Genomic DNA, 20786 nt, shown 5'->3' with positions numbered 1-20786 from the left:
GGGGACAGAGAGGGATGGGGGAGGCAAAACGAGGGAACAAAGAGTTTTTAAGAGCGAGAGGTTGAGTAGTGTGCTTTGACATGATCACAGCAAATTGCAGATTTGTCCTTAAGTCTACAGTGACGTGCCAATCCCCTCCTCTCCTGCACTTTTACGTCTTTATTGACCTTGTCTGCATCTCATTGCTGCTTTTCCTCCTCTTTTGTCAGTTTCTTCCTATTCCCACATCAATCTGGGGGTCTTCTCCTTCACACTCCTCCTTATCTCCAATTGTGCTTGTGTTTCTCTCTCTCTGCTCCTCTTGGCCTCCCATCCTTTGTCCACCTCCTTCTTTCCTGCTTATCTAACAGGCTGTCATTCTAACTCAATGTGCCAGAGAGTGAACGCAGTTTATCTTTCTGTTCTTGTCCTCCCCTCTACTTGATCATCCCTGTTGCTTCATTATGTGCGTGTGGGGGAAAGATGAGAAGTGGAAGAGGCGGGAGGAATGTTTCATAGAAATGGACGGCCTGCAACCACCCTTATTCTGCCTGTCTTTATTCTGTTTTGGACGTCATTCATCTGTCTCCTTGTCCTGTTCTCTCAAGCTCTCCCTCCAATTAAATCTTTGCATGGAGTGTGCCCAAGCAGGTGAGCTGGGGTGTCGTCTGAGTTCCTTGCAGCTCTGAAGCTCCATCTTCAGACGCGGAGGTTTGAACAATGGGATTGAGATGAATAGGTTTGGCTTCATCTAATGTCTCATTAACACGCAGTGTAAACAATACAAAAGGAGAAAAAAAAAACACACACACACACACACAAACACACACACACACACACACACACACACACACACACACACACATAGCAGCAGATGGGAAGGGCAGCGTGGGCAGCAGTAATTTGTAGGAAGACAAGAGAGAGGAAGTTATTATTTTTGGAGTGTATATCACATCTCTATGCTGATTTGCAAGTGAATGATTATGCCTGAATGATGTATAGGTAACTCCTTTGAATATATGAAGTCTACTGAATTAAACCAACTGCTGCTTGGATGAATCTCACAGATGGTATTATGATGTCACACCATGTTATTATATTTAAGAATATTTAATTAGCATCATGGACAACATCAAAGAGCCAAAAGGAGCCAGACAAACCACCATGCATTTCCCCAACAGGCCTGCAGTGTCTACGTATCATACTATATACTGCACGCCTTTCAATTGTGCATGTTTGGCTGGATGTACATCCACCTACGTTTTTAATGTGGTATGATAAATCGATTCTTCCTTACGTAGGTTTCTTCAACGTATTGTAAGGGACCTTAGATGTGTTTGTAACAAAGTGGGTTAGTACATATGTTATTTGTGAGTGGCCAGTTATAACCTGTATTGAAGTAGATTGAGCTTAATTTTCTCCCTAAGCTTTTTCTATTGCTGCAAATTTCTCACCCGTGTGTTTTGCCTCTTGTGTTTGTTCTGCAAATATGTGTTTGACAGCAGTATAAGGAATTCATTTTTTATTTGACCATATTTGACTGATATGTTTTGTTGCGTTTTATTTTTTCAAAATTAAAAAAATAAGTGAAAAAAAATACTGAATATATTTAATAAAGTAGCACTATTTCAAAGATTATTTCCATAAATTACCGGTAATTACACAACTAAGTACATTAAACTGTCAAAAATGCCTCAATGCCTAAAGAATCAAGATTATGCTTCTGTAATAGCAGCACTCTCAGTACTTTGTAAACAACTATCGGCCAGAGCTCAGTGAAGCTGCCCGCAGCAAGGATCTATGCTGCTTCAAAAACTTGCCAAGCACTTCTCAGCAAGTGAGCTCAGATACAACTGAGGGGAAAAAAGTCCCGGTGCTGCAGCCTTCAGGCTTATTGAGACACCCGTAGCAAAATCCCTTATTTTCCAGCCCTATAGCTTAAATATCAGTCGCTGGGAAGCCAAGCTGTTTTACTCTGTGTTGAACTCTTGAGGCATGGAGGCCAGACAACATAACAACTATCAGCTGTGGTTAAGAGGCTTGGGAATCAACAAAGAAACCACCCTAAAAAAAATAAAAAAAAACTACAAAAAAGGGAGTTTTTGCCACATTTTTACTTTAGCCAGTCGCATTGCTTTTTCTTCTCTCTTTGTGGTGTGTGGAGAGACCATCCTGACAACAAGAACCTTCACTGACCCGTCATCTCTTGTACATCACACCTTTGAATTTGCTGCTATGCACCAGATGGACCAGGAATAATTGCACTCGCAATTAACAACTCAGTTTCAATTGTCAAAAACAGATACAGATAGAAATAGAAATACAGAGACATGATAAAACTGTACACAAACATATTGAGACCATTTCCAATACATAGTGTAAAGAAGGACTTGCTATTTATGTTGATGGTAACGGGGTTCAGCCAATCAGAGCCTTTGTTTTGGGGTCACAGAGATGACACCTGTTTGCGCTGGCTGATAAGTTTCGTTTTTAAGTTAGTAGTGAGAGTGGCTGGGAGAAGCACATCGTAGGTATATCTGAAGTGTATAGTTGTCGTCTGTGTCGCCATCTGTGCATGTGTGCGTTCAGAGACATGTGAGTATACTGGTGTAAATGTTTACATATGTGTATTCTCGGTGCCTTAGGTTATATGAATGTTATCTGTTCTGGGATACTCAGTTGAAACGCAGTATGTTAATGCCTAGTATTATTAGAGTTACATTACTATTGTGCTTATGTGTGTACTCACATGACACTGCATGATTATTATCAGAGTGTTTACAATGGTTTTGTAGTAGAGAACTATGTTTGGGTTGCTGTTACTGAGACCCAGCAGTAAAAAGGCTGTTTGTTTAATTTAAAGGTCCCATGGCATGAAAATTTCACTTTATGAGGTTTTTTAACATTAATCCCTGGCTATAAATGGCGATAAGTGTAAACTGAGCCCTGGGTATCCTGCTCTGCCTTTGAGAAAACAAAATTCAGATGGGCCGATCTGTTTATATTTATGAGCTCATAAGGAGCAAGGTTACCTCCCCTTTCTCTGCTTTGCCCGCCCAGAGAATCTGGCCCACCCATTAGAAAGAGACATCATGGCTTTCAAACGAGCAAAGTGGCAGTGGCCACCCTCCACCTTGCCCCACATATTTCCTTTTTTATTGTTTATTGTAGAACCACACATACACTCACGAAGACACAGACAATCATCTGCTGGCTGCCAATAAATCTATTGAAGAGCATCAGAGCATTTGACTGCATTCTTACCAATGCACCACAGTGGTCACCTATTCCCAACTAGCTACAGTTACAGTCCTAGTTATCAAGACTCCATTACACATAGTATTCTGCTCACAGGAATACTTTTGTCTTTTAACAAAATATTTCTACCTCACCATTAGTCTCAACAACACCGGACTACTGGGAGAGCTGAAAAGCTTGTCTTCAAATCCCCCTCCCCAATTCAGATATATGTATATATATATAGATATTCGATGAGCAAACCACAGAAAATGTATGATCATTTTAAACGACCATGTATATTCCACTATAAGACAAACCTTTGCACTACTTTAAAACCGCATGTTAAGGTGTGTCTTTTTACAACTGTGTTTGAGTCCCCTTAATTATCAATACGACAATTTGATGGCTGCAATTATTATTTAATTTCTCTGCTGTATAAATAAATAGACTTGTCTTAACTATCAGTCAGGATGAATACACACACTGTTCACTGGTTGCTCTATTTGCCTTCTTAAGGCTGAATGCCATTAATTGTTAACCAGGCACGGCGTTATGGGTGGGCCTGACGGGCCTAGGCCCACCCACTTTTCAACAGGCCCACCCAAAAAACATTAATTAATTATTATAATTTGGTGAATAATTATTAAAAATCTGCACATAATCTCATAATTTGTGCAAACATTTTCTAAATGTTTAGTTTTCAAAAACAATTTAAAAAAGCTGGTCATGTCTATTTTTATGTTTCTGCGCAAGTTCAGCAGACAGTGAGGTTCGGGATGGATGTAGCTTGTCGGTATGCTAGGCTAGCTCCAAGTGATCTGAAAGTGTGAAAATCATTTCCAGTAAAGGACAATGTTGCAACAGTCGTTGTTTATGTACCTTAAAGGGGTGATAGAATGATTATATAGGGTATTTCACACTGTTCCTTATGGTCTCCTAATGGGGTATGTAACATTGGTTGGGCTGAAAATGGCCTGGTTGATATTTTACTGGCCCTTATGCATCCCTGTGTTTTGGCCCTATTTGTAACAAGAGCTTTTCTTCCAAATATGGTATGGTCATGAATATTTAGATGAACTGCGCGCTGATTGGTTGAGCGACTTGCAATGCAACATTAGAGCGTTGGGCTCATTGGTCGAATCCCCCAATACACATACATAGAAAGGGGGGGAGAAAATTTTTTATAAAAAAAAAAAAATTTTTTTTTTTTTCCCCAGCGACCAACACGGATAAGCGGACGAAGATGGATGGATGGATGGATGGATGGATGCAATGTTTCATTACCAAATTCACTTCTGAGACTTTTTTAAGCGAGAAATCAACTATATAAAGCTGAAATATGGGCCGTTTTACAAAAATTGATGGCTAATTGCAAATTTGGTAAGACGTGTCGGACTTTAGGAGCTCCACACAGTCTGACGAGAAAGCGGCAGCCTGCTGGGCTCCATACCCAGCGCAAAGTCACCCTTTGTGGATACTGCACTACGGGGCTCCGCGGCCAGCTGCCGGCATAACTCTAATATATTTACGGTTTGAATTTCGTCACGCCACTTATATAACATCATTCCCCAATGTCTTATAAAGCTAACCGTAGTCCGGACGTGATTTTAAGGCATTTTTACGGACGCGAGGCGTCTTTGTAGGACAAGCAGCTGCTTGCTATATGTCCCATTCATTACAATGGGGAAATACCGCAGCTAGCTAGCTACACAGTCGCCATAACTAAATTATATTTACAGTTTGAATTTCGTCACGCCACTTATATAACATCATTGCCCAATGTCTTATAAAGCTAACCGTTGTGTCCGATTTGATTTTAAGGCATTTTTATGAACGTGAGGCGTCTTTGTAGGACGAGCAGCTGCTTGCTATATGTCCCATTCATTACAATGGGGAAATACCGCAGCTAGCTAGCTACACTTTTGCCATAACTAAATTATATTTACAGTTTGAATTTCGTCACGCCACTTATACAACACCATTCCCCAATGTCTTATAAAGCTAACCGTTGTGTCCGATTTGATTTTAAGGCATTTTTATGAACGCAAGGCATCTTTGTAGGACGAGCAGCTGCTATATGTCCCATTCATTACAATGGGGAAATATCGCAGCTTGCTCACTTTCGCATAACTAAAGTATATTTACGGTTTGAATTTCATCACGGCATGAATATTACAGGTTCCTCAAGGTCTTACAAAGCTTAGCTAACACTTGTCCGATTTCGGATTTCAATTGAATGTATTTTTGTGAATGTCAGAGTTAGGAGGAGGCTAGCTAGCTCTCATTGATGGACTCCATCTCACCGCGGCTCTATCAATGAGACTCGCGGACAAGAGGCGTTTATTTCCCCGATTGTTTGTTTAAATAACTCAACACACATACCCATTATAAGATTAACTGGAACCTGTGGGCTGCGGTAAAAGATTGCGGGCGTAACAAGCACTCTGACACTGCGGTCAGGGCGGCGATGTAGCAACCCAGGCAGCACCAACACCGGCACTAAACTCCGACACACAGTCGGAGAAAATTTGCAATTAGCCATCCATTTTCGTAAAAGCGGCCCATATTTGAGCTTTATATGGTTGATTTCTCGCATAAAAAAGTTTCAGAAGTGAATTTTGTAATGGAATAGCAGAGATCTGCGTGACCTAGCTAGATTCAGAAAACTACCTGATCTCAGGTCAGTTGTGTAGCCTATGTAAATGTTGGGGCGTGACCGTTCTCTTAATACACCCATGGGCTGACAAAGGTTCCAGTTTTTGGGAGGTTCGCCCGTTTTCAGCGGCAGTTTCAAAATATGAGATTTTCATAGTAAAGGGGTGTCAATGGGATTTTGAGCTTCTATGTATGTCCTATTTACCCACCGAACTGTCCTCATTCAACTATGACAGAGTAAAATCGGTTTTGCATTCTATCACCCCTTTAAACGTGTACGAGCGGTCTCAGAGTCATCGCTGCAACCAGGAGATGAAGGAGAGCTGAGATCCACAACACCTAGCACATCTTTGTCTTGGCCACCCCAGGATGTTAGCGCGGTTAGCGCGACCAGCGCCGGTGCTAGTGCCTCTGTCTCTGACTCGCGAGTGGATGATATAGCCCTGTGGATCTGTCTTCCGTGGATGAGCCCGCAACTCAACCAGTGCTAAAGTATCCGGTCACTTCTTCTGCTTTAGGGAGTTTAATTGTGTAGGACTGCCAGAGGATAACAGTAAGGTATGTGAAGGCTACTCTGCCTGTATTGTATTATGTCGTTATATGAGATATATGGATTAAAATAATCGACTCATAACTCGCTACAGAGCTGCAGGCGCAATTCTATTTATATAACAGCTTGTTACTGTTGTCAAGTTGTTTTTCCCTCATGGTTTTCTCTTGTTATGGCCAATGATGCTTTAGGGCTTGTTAGTGTGATTTACTTATTTTTGTTAAACATGTTTATAACATGAATCATCACACTAAAGTAAGGAAATAACTTGAGTCTTGTTTTACATGACAGATGACGTTGTCAATGAACAAGTTCTGTGGCCGAGTATTGATTGAAACTGTCGGGCAGTGTTGTTGATTTGTATTGTTGAAAACTTAAAACAATTGAACAGAATTGTGAAATAGTCGGCCTCATGTTATACGACCAGAACTAAACTATGTTTTGGGGAAATATTAGATTCCCGACCACTTTTACAGTCTATAGACCTTAGGTTAGGAGAGATGCGCTATTGCACAGCCAGGTATGGTGCGTAATGGAGATTCCAAAGCGCTCTTCTTTTGGTCAGAACCAAGGCGAGCGATCGCGGATAGGTCCGTCCTTTGCACCGAAACTTTTTACAATGCAACAACATATTTAAATAACATCAAGCTATTACAATCTTTATTATGTAAGCACATATACTATATATAACAGCATATTAGTCAGTCATTTGTATTAGGTTAAACAGTGATTTGGTAACGTTTTTAATTTAAGGCCCACCCACAATTGGTCTGGCCCATCCAAAACTGGAATCCTGGTGCCGTGCCTGTTGTTAACTATGTGGCTCAGTAGATCCAAAGAGTGACAGGCGGATGTAAACAGACGGAAACAGAGAGACGATGACAGAGCCATAGCTGGTCAAACCAATCAACGGTCTCATTTTCTCTCACGAGCCCGTTCACATTGTGACATTTTCCACTGGAGTGGAACAGCCTGAGAAAAAAACAAGCTGTGTACAGGCTTTAAGATTTCAATTAGGAAGTATAATTACCAACACTAGAAGTTCCCTGTGAAGTTGGAGTTGACTAAGGCGCCCCCTGGTGAGACTTGTCAACATCATTCCTGCGAGGGTGAAGACTCTATTGGGGTGTGTGTCCTCATAAAGTAGCACACAGATGTCTATACACTGTAGCTTTACAGCATGAATGGGAACTACAAAGGCTGACATTTTTAATACAAACACTGTTAACACATTTACCCAAGAGGAGCATTTGATTAAGATTAAGGATTATCCTGCACTGTTCCTTTATTGAATTTTAGTTGCTTAGTGAAATGAGGTGAAAGAGATTGAATTATATTAAATATGAATGTTATCCTTCTTGAAGGCCCTATCCGAGGACAACATAGAAATATATAGCAGAAAATAGAAACACTGTAAATACCAAATGAAAAACGCATTACATGTTCAGCTACGTCAGTATGTATAAAACACTACACGTCCGTTGTGTAATTGCTGTATATATTTTAATAATATTAGTAGAATTCTGAATACAACAAATGTCGAGCTCCTGCAGATGTCCCTCCTCTTGTATTAAAGAATTTGATCAACTTGTGTCATATATACTCCAAAATGGAGTGGCAAGAATACATTTACGGTAGTCCATTTCACTCAGAGGAGGACTGCAACAATGTCAAGCACCTAACCATTCAATAACTTTGCTCACTCAATGGTGCTTCCTACATCACAGCAATTCTTTATTTAATATGAGAGAGTCTAACTGGGGTAGAAATGTGCGTTGTTTTTGTTCTCTGGAGAAGCTGAGGTACATGACGTACTAGACAGAGCACATGTTTCCAAATTAGAATCACCTTAAACTGTCAAAAACATCTGTTTATGTATGAGTTACTATATGCATGCACAGCATTGACATGGTTTTACTGTAGGTACACCTAATTTTCCTAAGCCCCATTTAAGTTCGGAAGTCTCTGCAGCCCTGCTCTCACATGTTGTCAGAGTTTGTTTCTGTTTCAAGCAGTTCGTCTCTGCTGCAGTGCAGGACAGGTAGCTCTGGTACTCCTTGGGGGATATGAACTCCTCTGCTGACTGAAAAGTTTTTTGTTTTTTTTTCTGCAAGGACTCTATAAAAAAACCAAAGTTTACAGAGCTGCAACTCAGCTAAACTGGAACAATTCCTTCACCCCTAACTTTGCTCTAGAAGGAGTAGCGGATAAAGGTGAATATAATTGGAGAGATGGGTCACCTGGAGGTAAAGCAGGCAAAAGTTGAACAGGGAGTTCACATCCTCATGACAGCTTGCAGTGCGTTTACATGCACATTACTTTACATTCTTGAGTGTTTCACCATGTCAAAGTCTCTACTGACCCCTGTGACGCAACGAGTGTTACACAGAGATAAAGGATCATAGACTTCTAATTGCAAACTCTAAGCTAAAATTCAGTTGTACTGCAAAACGACCCACAATAATAATAACAATAATACAATCTATCCTATATGCCTATGTGATGCAAACATGCATCCATCTAGGGCTGGGCAATATAAATGTTATAAACACTGTTGACGATAGACAATTTCCTAGATAAGAACATTAGAAACTTCAATAAACTGTTGATGAATTACATTGCTTAACAACCAGTTACACCACAGATATAAAGCTATTTTCGAAACAATTATACAGTATGTCAGTCTTTTATGAACCGACAGCCTTCAGAATACACCTCAAGTTGGATAATTAGATGGAAGAAACAAGGGCTCCTTTATCCAGACTTTACTGTGTCGGCACAAAGAGTGACAGCCCAACAGTCACAATGACCTTAAATATAAAAACTCAGATAACAAGATGTGGGTAGTGTGGTAGTACTTTGAATACTTGAAGCCTTGTTTGGCCATGAAGTGGATGAAACATTCCCAAACTACTTACTGTGAAGTTGGAGAAAAAAACAAATGGTCAGTATACTGTCGAATATGTCGCAAACCTGTGCCATCAAATGACGGGAAATAGCACAAACCTGAAATATGACCATCCAATAAAGCATGCAGACTGCGAGTGCATAGAATCGATTAGAAGCATAAAAGCAATTAGACCAATCATCGGGAACAGTGTTGCCACAGTTACTTTGAAAAAGTAACTTAGTTACTTTACAGATTACTTGATTTTAAAAGTAACGAAGTTAGATTACAAGTTACTTTATTAGTTACATTCAGCAACTGCCGACAACACCCCCACAGCCTCAACATAAAAATGACAACCGGTTTACTGTGAGGCAGCTCGGTGTTGCCAGTAGTAGGGATCTGGTTTATTATGGCACGAAAGAGAGTGAGTCAACAGTGTTTAAGGGCAGCATTTCCGCTACAATTTATAATAATAGGCCTACTGCCCGACCAACTTCTTCAACTCTACCCCACTTACTGGTTTTGCACCGAAGTCCAGCTTTTGTTGTTTGGGTGGTCGGGGACCTCCTTCTCTTTGCTTCGCACCACCTGCTGGGACTTGCTCTTTAAGTTTGGCTGCAGTGCTGCGACTCCAAATTTTTCTTCAAATTTGACGTAGTGTTTTTGTAGCTAGATAGCACTTTGTCGCTACCAGCACAAAGTGTACAACGAACCTTAATATTGCCGTCTTTAGTTGACAAAAACTCAAAATAGTGACTGTATTTCCAGCTAGAAAGCGCGCATCTCTCTCCTCCCTCCATTGTTGTTTACGTTTGTGTCGCTGCGTGGTACACGTGAACTGTCCACATGCTGAAAACCATATACTGTCTATGCTGAAAACGTGACCTGTCCTCATGCTGAAAACGTGACTTGTCGCATACGTGGCTTCACTCCCCGAGACGCAAGAAGAAAGGAAAAATATATATTTTTACTAAGGAAAATGACAAAAATAATAACACACAGTGACTTGGATGAGTAACTTTAATCTGATTACTGGTTTGGAAATAGTAACGCGTTAGATTACTCGTTACTGAAAAAAGTGGACAGATTAGAGTAACGCGTTATTAAGTGTCACTGGTCGGGAATGGGCAGCCCGCTACTGCTAGTGAATTTAAAGCTTAATGTTATCTAATCAACAGAAATAGTAACTTAATTTCTACTTTTTAATTCTATTTTCACTTCACAGGTAGTACTGGAGAAATTATTTGTTGTTATGTCAAGGGAATTAATTAAGACTTAGACATCCTCTGGTGCATCACCAACCAGCACTGACTCAGTTCATTTAGGTTAAAATATAACATATAGACAGAAACTAAACCAAATCACTTCAGGGATGGGGGTTATTATTAATTGTTATTTTGCAACACGTCAGTTTTAATTGCCACTTTTCTGGCGTAGTTTTGGTGGTGGTGATATCTGGCGTAGTTTTGGTGGTGGTGATATAAGCTGCCGGAGGCCGAATGCAAAAAAAAACTGCCAGAGCAGAAAGCTAAACTATTGACAGCAAATGTTTATGCTAGGCTAACGGCTAACCCCAGCATATCAGCTCTCCCGACTGCTATCACAGCAAATGTCTGCTCCCTGGACAATAAACTTGACTACATTTTTACACAATTTCGTTCCTCTATGTACTGTATAAAGTTGGATGACAATTAAGTCTCTCATCTAATACTTTAGCCTCAGTGGAGGAAGGTCTGCCAAAGCGAGACTAGCCTTGAATTAGCTGCAGCCCTGACCCTTTGGCTACGGTTAGCAGAAGTTTCACAAAAGGGACGTGCATCGGTAAAACAGCCAATAGGAACACTCTCTCTGAAATGACCTGTGATTGGCCAAATTCTCCTGTCACAGGCTTAATTTTCTAAGGAGGAGTTGCAGAAGTCTAGCTTTCTCTCAGAACAATTGAATTACAATGTGCTGAATGATTATTGTGGAACCTTTGCACATCGACGACAAAAATAAACTGCTTACCCCAGCTTTAACTGGTATATATTACATAAACGCTCGGTAGGTTTTCTCTTTGTATGACATATTTCTGTTGTTTGTGTTACACTTTATTAATCCCCTGAGAGAAATGCATCCGCTGAATTTGACTCATCCTAACTACTTCAGAAACAGTGTGTAGGAGAATTCCTATTTTTTTGGCGTGAATGAAACCAAGCACCCGGAAGAAAACCCACGCAAACACAGTGAGAACATTTACATTCCACAGAGAAAGGCTCCAGTGGGGAATCACACGTCGCCCACTGTACAGAGACAAGCTGAATAAAATGAGCACATACGTGTTTGGAGGTTGGTGATGACAGTGCCGCTGGTGAGGGGTCCTTTGGTGGCGTAGAGGGCTACAGAGTAGGTGGTGCTTGGCTTAAGGTTGGACAGCTGGTGCTCCTGTTTGTTGCCTTCCACAAGGAAAGTGTCAGCTGTCACTGGAAAACACACAAGGTGTATATGTTTACCATACATCTTCTGTCTTTAGTTCTGTCTAAATAGACTACATTAAATTGTAACTCTTTGAAAGAAGCTCCTATGCATGGGAGAAATCGGAACCGAATCTCAAAGCCTGCACTGTTTGGCCACCTTTGGGTTCTTCTTTCAAGTCAAAGGATTTCTACACTAATTCAATTTTTGGTGAAATATGCTTTTGGGAACAACTTTGCAAAAATGAGGCAAACTGTATGCGACATGTGTAAACGTCACAGTGACAGTGATGCTGGTGAGGATATAAACAAACCATTATTTTATTGATGGTACGCTTTCTATTTTATATGAAGTTTGACTGATGGATACCATGATGGTTTGGATTTTATGTGGCTGTTCCCAGTTGCCAAAACGAATCTATTTTGTAATGCAGGACAATACTGCATGAAATACGAGATTTATTGACCTTGAGCTAATACACTGACACTCAAGGGAATTTGTCCACATTTTTACATTGCGTTTCTCTAAACCCTGGCTTGGGCTGCTTTCCAAATATGTGTTCAGCATATAGATACTGTCTCTGTATCTGAGATGATCTGGCTGCAGTCCAGTAAGTCAGAGTGTAACACGCATTGACTCCGAGAGCTGAGTGATACAGATTCCCCTGGATAACTCCAGACATGGCCTAGTCAGTGGGGTCATGTGCAAATGAGAAATATGCCCATAATATTTTCTCCAGCCGGTTTGTAAACGTCAAGGGAGAATAGAACAACAGTTCAGTTGAAGTGTCATTAAACATTTGACTGGTGAGTTTGAAAAACCTTTGCAAAGGCTAATGACTGACAACACTAGGTGATGTTTGTTTAAAAAATACCCTTCCTTTGAAACTTTTTATACTTTCATAATTCAGCACTCTCGCTGAGTATGCAAAGTAGCTTCATCTGGGGCTGGCCTACCGACTGTAACGTGACAGTCATCCACATGGTTCAGGGAGCAAATTATAAAGTGACTCTGAGGGGCCAAGCAATATGGCTATCTATGGCTGTCAGACAATGGGCTAGATCCGAAACTGAGCATAATGAACTGTTCTGAAAGCAAGATAAATGGATCCATACTGCCTCAAAGGATCACACTGATCTCACATCTTATTGGGAAAACCTTGATGGTACCCAGATCAACACACACTGCAGCTAAATGACCTAAAACAAATCTACTCCTTAAGCTCTGACTCTGCAGTCTGATCTTAGCAGTCAGTGCTACGACTCAATGCAATTTCAATAATTGCATTGTGCAGATATCTGATCTCAATAACAATTTGGATAGTAATTATTTACCCAACAGTGCCTTTCATAACACCAAGGTTTCAAAGTGCTTTATGAAACAAACATGACGTGACATACAGACGGTAGTATCCATAAAAAAGTGTAAAAATGTGATTCACGGTCATGTACAATAAACTGGTAGCCAATGTAAGCAGCACCGCTATAGTGGTGATATGAGACGGACAGATTATCAGATGGCTTTTTCATTATTTCTGAAAGGGAGGCATCAAAGAGAAAGGGGAGTTGATGATGGTGATGATGATTGAAAGCCTCTAAATGACAGTTCGGATAACTCACCCTGGTTGTGTGTGAGGGTCAGAACGTAGTTGTCGACACTGGAAACAGGTGGATTCCATCTCAGCAGGGCTCCTTGTGGAGTGATGTTGAGAGCTGTCAACTCAGCTGGCATGTCCATCGCTAGGATTACAATACAACAAAAATGTAATCCCAATGTTCCAAAAAACAAGAATTACTTCTTTTTAAGAGATCAATCAGTCTGGATAATATGACAGCTATTAATCACACACAAAGGTCTACTCCCTGCAGGACATACCAAGTCAACACGTTGGCTATCAGTGTTGGGTGTAACGCGGGTAAAAAGTTGTGTAACACGTTACAACTGAAAATTTGGTAACGAAACGTAGTTCCTTTTTCAATTCGGCTCAACGTTACTTTTCACAGGGACAGATTTGACAGCTGCGCGCTCACAAGCTCCACACGGGATGTGACAGAGGCTGGTAGCACAGCCAAAGCTAACTTTTGAGAGCATTTTAAGCTGACAACCTCACAGATAGATGCGGTGGAGATGGCCTTATACATACACGCAGCGGACCGCTGTGGACTTGTGTCGGTTGCAAGGACACGCAAGGATTTCCAGAAAAGAGGCTGCATGTGTCTACGACAATGCACAGACCATCGTGGCTGCACGACCGGTACAGACATCGATACAGACATTACATACACCAATACCATTTAACGCTGATGACCTGCTGATGTGCCTTCAACCCGCGCTGGACTCGTTCATAATGAATCAGCCGTCACTCTGTGAGTAGAGAATCCAGTCTGCAGTGTATTTCAAACGTTTCACTGATAAACCATAGATTGGCTTTATGGTCAAAGATAGTTTTTGTATAATTAACTTATAATTAATAAGTTACTTTCCATAGGGGGTAACTAAGTAATGTAACGGATTACTTTTTTAAGAAGTAACGAGCAAACACTACTTTTTTAAAAGTAACTTCCCCAACACTGTTGGCTATACATTAACAAAAAATATCAGTTTTGTTCAATAGTTTGCTTTTACAGAAGAGACAGAAAAGAAGCTGTAACCAGAGGATGTGTAGCATTTTTGCTTGAAGAGATGTTTGCAACGATTTATCACTCAGAATAGTTAATTCATTTTATGTTGATGGACTTATTGATTGATCAACTAATTGCTTCAGGTCTACTACTAACAATAAAAGTGGGTAAAGTTCCCCATATTACAAATCTCTTAACTTGCCCTTTGTGGCTGCGTGCTGCAGGATTTGTCATTCAATTAGTTCCCGCAAAAGGAAAATACAAATGAAATTTAAAACAAGTTTCAAGAAAACACAATTTGTCCGGACAGCATATTTTCCCATGCACTTTGGAAAACTTCTCTATCAATAACTTGTACACAAACTATGGAACTGTGTCATAGTTTATTTCATATGCAAATAGGTTGAGACAGAAAATATAAATTACACCTAAACAATTTTGAATTGAGTACAATTCAAAATGGAAAACCATTATTCAATACACATCTAAGTTCTAATTATAGGAACCCACACACACTGACACAGAAGAGCTTTGCATTAATAGTGATTAATAATGACTCTCTTTGACATTTTGATCGCTGTTTTCTCAATTCAAACACACATCAAAGAGAAATGATGCAGTCAAAAAGGCTGTAGAAAGTCTCAGATATTCTCCCGAGCCTCCTGTTTCTCCACCCTCCTCCTAATTTCATTCTCATACTGCTGGACATGCCAAAATTGAGTTTGAATTTAATTATACCTTTAACCTCAGTGTTTCAACCCCAATTTCTATTTAGGCGTGTTATTTCAGCACGTTAGAGAGCGTGGCAGGAGAACACAGAATTCTGCATGTGCTCCAAATCTCTGCCCAGATGAAGTAATTAATATTGCCCTGCCCTCATCAGAATAAAATAAAGAATTGAGCTCATTAGCACAACAAAGTGAGTTTAAGTCTTTCTTATCGCTACGATAGATGAACAAACCTGATTAAAATCATTACTTTAATTGCAAAAAGGTTTAAGTGAATTTAATGGAGGCTTGCCAAGTCAATTAGATTGGCAATGGAGATGGAATAGAGATGGCCAATAAAGAAAAAAATAAACAGGTCATCCAACTTCATCAGTCCCAGTGATAATCCAATCATCACTCTCCATCTTGTGATTGCACCGGTGAATCGCAGATTACGCCAACTACATCACGCTCGCACTCGGATCTCTATCTGAAAGTCAAGCCCCAGTGCTTAAAATTCAGGACAAGAGAAAAGGTTCGGAAAAAAGAAACAAAAGGCTGCTCTGGGGCTTCAGTATGAGGCTGCGGTGCACTCACATGCTGGTGGAGAGCTCCCTGCAATTAAACCTTGAGTTTCAGCAGCCATTTACATGCTATAATACCAAAATCTATCCAGTAATACAAGAAACCTGGGCATTGAGATAATGATCATGGGAACCGGCTGTTTCCAGTAACAAACTACAGCACTGACTACAGAATGTACAAACAGTGCTATGATCCTTCCAGTTATACATTAAAAGCTTGAACAGTCAAAACGAGAAAACAATGAATTAATTGTTCTATTGTGCTTCTACAGCTACAGTAATTGCAGTGCAAGTACAGTAGTACTCTCCCATGGGAAAAACTGTACACCTGGTGAATACTACAAATATGTGAGATAGTATGAGATGAGATTACAATTACTAGTCTTTAAAATTACTACATTAAAACTACTAGTCTATGTCGATGACGCTCCACTTCCAGGATTGTTCAGGTGCCACCGGAAATTCCACCGGGCGTCCCTCTGGATGTCCTTCACCTTCCACTTTCTTTGTGTTGGCATTCTAAACTCCAATTTATGAGGACTATGGTTAACTGTTGATGTCTGCAGGGTAAATCCGAACAGCTAGCTAGACTATCTGTTGAATCTGAGTTTTTCTGTTACATAACTAAAACAACTTTTGAACATACACATTCCACCAAAAAAAGTTCCTTCCCGAGGCTATTTTGCAGAGTCACCATCATTGTTTTAAAGAAATGGCAATAAATCAGAGCAGCTTTATCTCCCATCCCGGAATGCTGTGTGGACCAGCCGGACCCTCCTTCGCAGCGCTGTGGAGGAAGGTCTGGTAATGCAAGAGTAATGTTTTAATCAGTATTTTTCTTTAGCTTTATAGAACTTGATAATTCATCTGTATCTAGAAACCTGACCAATTTAGTGATGTTTATAACTGTGATGCTTAAAATGACCTTTTCCATTACATTTAAAAGTGGAATAATATTTAGTGGTGAATGTGGTTATCTAATGACAAACATCTGGTAAGTCACGCCTGCCAATTGAAGCTGAAGGTATCAGATATCATCTAACTGATCATTTTGAGAGCTCCCGGTCTCCTCTTTGGCTGCTGAGCTAGCGTTGGCTAATGCTTCACAGACTGACAGAACAACCTGCTACTCAGCTTTGAATGCGCAAAGATCCTGATAGAAGTGATTAAGATATTTAGGTGATCTTCTTTAAATTTTAACTGAGTCTTTTGTACCATGAGTCCTGCTAGCTTTAGGTATCAGTCAGTATTGCACTGCTAACTAGCTACAAAGTACTCAGCTGAAATATGACAAGCAATCAGCTAAGGCAAGATTGTTTTTCTGACTGACAAGACTCATCACTCTGATAGTATTCGTGAATACAGAAGACCATCGATTTCGAACCTTTTAGAAACGAAAAGGCACAAAGTGGTTTTCCCTCTCTAACAAACTGAGTGTGCAGACATCCGTTTGCGAAGCACATTTACTACAACATTTTGTTTTGTAATTTAGCTTACTCTAAGTTTATAACTGCTAACAGCTTTGATTCTGACCTTAATTATATGCATTAAATAGGGCACAGAAGGTTATGACGGGAGATTTTATGTTTTAAGGGGGACATTGTCACAAACACTGTTAGCGATACATACATTTCTTCAGGTAAATTTAGTTCAAGTTTGTTGGTGTGCTATTAAATGTCTTAATCAAATGTCAGAAACAATTCAGGAAAAATGTTTCAAACAGAGTAGCTGTGCTTTGCTGAATATGGTATTTTTAGGAACACCTCAGCTGTGACAGTTGGCCATGAGGTCAGTCTGCGCAGTGTGCTGTGGCCACTATGTAGACCAGACTGCAGCAGATAGTATAGTTAGTGAGACCGCTGGGCCATTTTACTCCCCAGTCCATCTCTGCATCCCCTCTCATTATTGTGGAAGCTGCCCTGCCTCACTGTACAAGAACTTATTATCAGTGTGTGAGTGTGTCCTCCAAATTTGCCCCATAGCTACACTGGATTTGTCTGTGGCACAATACTAATATTGATGTGGGGCAGCCACAGCCATGCAAACATTGCACTTGTTGCTTTTATGCTGCATGGGAGCTGTACTGAACTTTTCAATGCAGATTTTAGATATTGTAATGTAATGTATGCGTAGGTAGAAATGTTTGCTAAAATGACCTCATTACACCCAATCAGTAAGTAATAGTTATTGGTGTTGTCCCATTTACACCTGAACCTTAAAGAATCAGTAAGTAAATGGCCATTAGTAGATTCCCCTCCACGCAGATGCAAGTGGCCATAGTAGCCAAGGAGGACACGGAGGAGTAAAAAAACATGATGGACTCTTCCGAAGAGGTAATTATTTCACTTGAGTTTCTGCGCCACAATCTTCTGAACATAGCCATATTGAGAAATACAGAGAGAGTTGTGTGGAGCTGATAGTCTTAATTAGTTCTGTAGCAACTCATTTGGCAATGGCTTAAAGGGAAACTTCACCGATTAGCATTAAGCTCTGTATCAGTAGAAACCTGGTAGTATTTTTGAATGACCATGCTTCCCTCCCTCATGTCCCCCTGAGAGGGGAGATCTCTGTATTGTGGGTCTGGAAAAAAGCCTCAGATGACGCAAAATGACGATTTTTGCGTCATCTGAGTTTTTTTTGCCCAGAGGCAAAAGACTACAGCCTGTATTAGGAGCCACTTCCCCATAGCCCAAAGGGGGTTGGACTGTCGGCTTTTTCCGGAGATTGCCGAGGAAAAAACGAGTGTCAGCCATCTTGAATCCTCGCTTAGCTTCTCAGCAGGAGCAGAAACTGTTCATCCCGACGGAAATTTTAGAACAACAATTATGTGCATTCAAACTACCACACACGTGTACCACCGGGATACATTGGAACACATCGGAGAATATGCAGGACACTTTATTACAGACGCAATACTCCACACACTACGCACGCTTTGCCTGCACGGAGACCAGCGGTGGTGCTTCGATTCCTGTGGCCGGTAAAGTGACCTGATCAGCGGGAGCGTTGAACGAGTGTGCCGGTGGAAAGCTAACGCTAGCCAGCCATCTGTTCACCAATCCTGCTTGCAAGTGTCCGCTCATTAAACAAACTGGACTACATCCAACTTCAACGAAACTCCCAACGTGAGTTCAGAGACTGCTGTGCTGTGTTTTGGTTGTTGTGGAAATATTGCTGTGGACAATCCAGCCTGCTGCTCTGTCACCGGGTAAGACTACTAGTGGAGGTGGGCTGTGTTACCCCGTACTGCCTGTTGCAGAAATGGGGTGATTTGTATCCAACTAACTGCTAACTGCTGGTGGAGTTTGTGACTGTAAAATGCCGACAATTCTAGCTACATCCCACGCAAATGTACGGCTGTGTTTATACTCTATGTTATACCACAGCCCACCAAGAGCTAATGCTAGTAGCTATGTGTTAGCCTTCTTTTATTACATGGCTTGGTTGAATTCTAATGTAGAATGCGGTCTGTTATTTCTTGATAACAGACCGTTGCTAAGGATAACACACCGTTGCCATGCATAGCAGAGCGTTGCCATGGACACAGTTCTGTTCACTCTGGAGCTATCAATCAATCCGCTGAAAGAAGTCCGGATAATGTATCAGCTGTGGCCAAAAAAAAGCATGTTTTAAATGTGTAACACCACTTGAGCCACGGTGAAACGTTTTTTCGTGTATATGGTTGAAATGACAATAAAACACACTTGTTGAGTTGATCGTCTCACTGTCTGTCTGTAAAGGGTAGGCGTGGCTTGGGAGTGGCCTCATACAGCAGCAAAGCAAATGCATTCTGGGATTTGGTGTCTTTCATCCATATGATGAAAGACCATTTCATTTTCCATTTCCATTTTCTGGCTTATCTCGGCCTAGAAGGCACCAATTTAAATTTTCTTTTCACATTTCTACTACATTAGTGACCCAATTTAAAGATATATTCAGCTTTCCAGCGGTGAAATTTCCCTTTAAATGTAATGTACGTTCATTAATATCAAAAAGTTACGTACTAAGGCTTTAAATTAACGTTTCCCTGAGCATGTACTCTGGAGTTACAAGAACTTTGCATCATAATCTTATACTCAAAGTTATTCAGGAATGACTTGTTGGCTATTTAATGGCTGACAGTTCGTTGCTGATTTGCTCCTTAGTTGCTATTTTCTGTGCCTTTTTGTTGAATGTCGCTGCTAAGGAACAGACCTCCTGGCTTTTTATTGCCAGCATTGCACCTTAATTGATCATAATGGAAGTGGTCTTTAACAGCAGTTAAGTACAAATGTCACGATGTGACACGTGTAGCGTCAAAAGAGTGCAGGCGGTTAGACACAAAAGAAAAGTCCATCCGAACAAGACGTGCTGTTTAGAGACAAGAAAAATGTTTTGAACGAAGAAAAATGTTTTCAACAATAAAAACCTGTATAAACCGGTATCATAAATCATAGACTGTATATAAAACTAGGTATAAACACACACACACACACACGCACACACGCACGCACATACGCGCGCGCACACACACACACACACACACACACACACACACACACACACACACACACACACACACACACACACACACACATTGATTACTCATCTTCTGTCTTACTCTCAGTCACTAGTTTGCTAGTTCTCTTCCTTTGCCAATCCCTCTGTCAAGACGTACTTATGTTTAGCCATTTGTCATTTATACTTTATCTGAGTTGGTTCCCGGAAACTTTTATTTCAAATGTGATTTTGTGGGACATCTTAACAAAGCATCCATTTAAAATAGAAGCGTACTCTCCCTCATCTATATTTTCTTGAAATCGTTGGTAAAAATTAGACAAGTAGGGAGGACTTCAATGGTCTGCCTCTGAACTTAAGCTTTGGGAGAATTGATACTTTACTAGGAATCCATCCTGACACTTTGCTAATGAGCACCGTTATTAGCCCTCCATTAAACGAACCTTCACATAGTCCATTTACTGTCAACCCTCCCAAAAGCATCTTAGATTAGCCGTACCTGCTGTGTTAGCTAAATGAAATATGGCTCCCTGCTTTTTCATCCCCTCTGACAATAATTGATTACGGAAGCGAAGTAAGTAGCAATTGCGGCATTATTCAAGTCATTAC

General features: G+C 40.6%; 1 protein-coding gene across 6 annotated transcripts in view; it reads right to left on the bottom strand.

Moving 5' to 3' along the window:
* The window catches only part of tnr (tenascin R (restrictin, janusin)), a 171472-nt gene that overhangs the window by 22266 nt on the left and 128420 nt on the right, over nt 1–20786 (bottom strand). For all 6 annotated transcript variants that reach the window (XM_039815425.1, XM_039815423.1, XM_039815428.1 and 3 more), the window contains 2 exons: nt 13388–13507; nt 11633–11776 (listed from right to left, as the gene is read on the bottom strand). In XM_039815425.1, the coding sequence (XP_039671359.1) occupies nt 11633–11776; nt 13388–13507 (264 nt within the window). The remainder of the gene's footprint in view (nt 1–11632; nt 11777–13387; nt 13508–20786) is intronic.

This window comes from Perca fluviatilis, chromosome 11, assembly GCF_010015445.1.
Source record: "Perca fluviatilis chromosome 11, GENO_Pfluv_1.0, whole genome shotgun sequence".
NCBI lineage: Eukaryota > Metazoa > Chordata > Actinopteri > Perciformes > Percidae > Perca > Perca fluviatilis.
The sequence above is the reverse complement of the archived record's forward strand: the minus strand, read 5'-3'. Positions and strand labels throughout refer to the sequence as shown.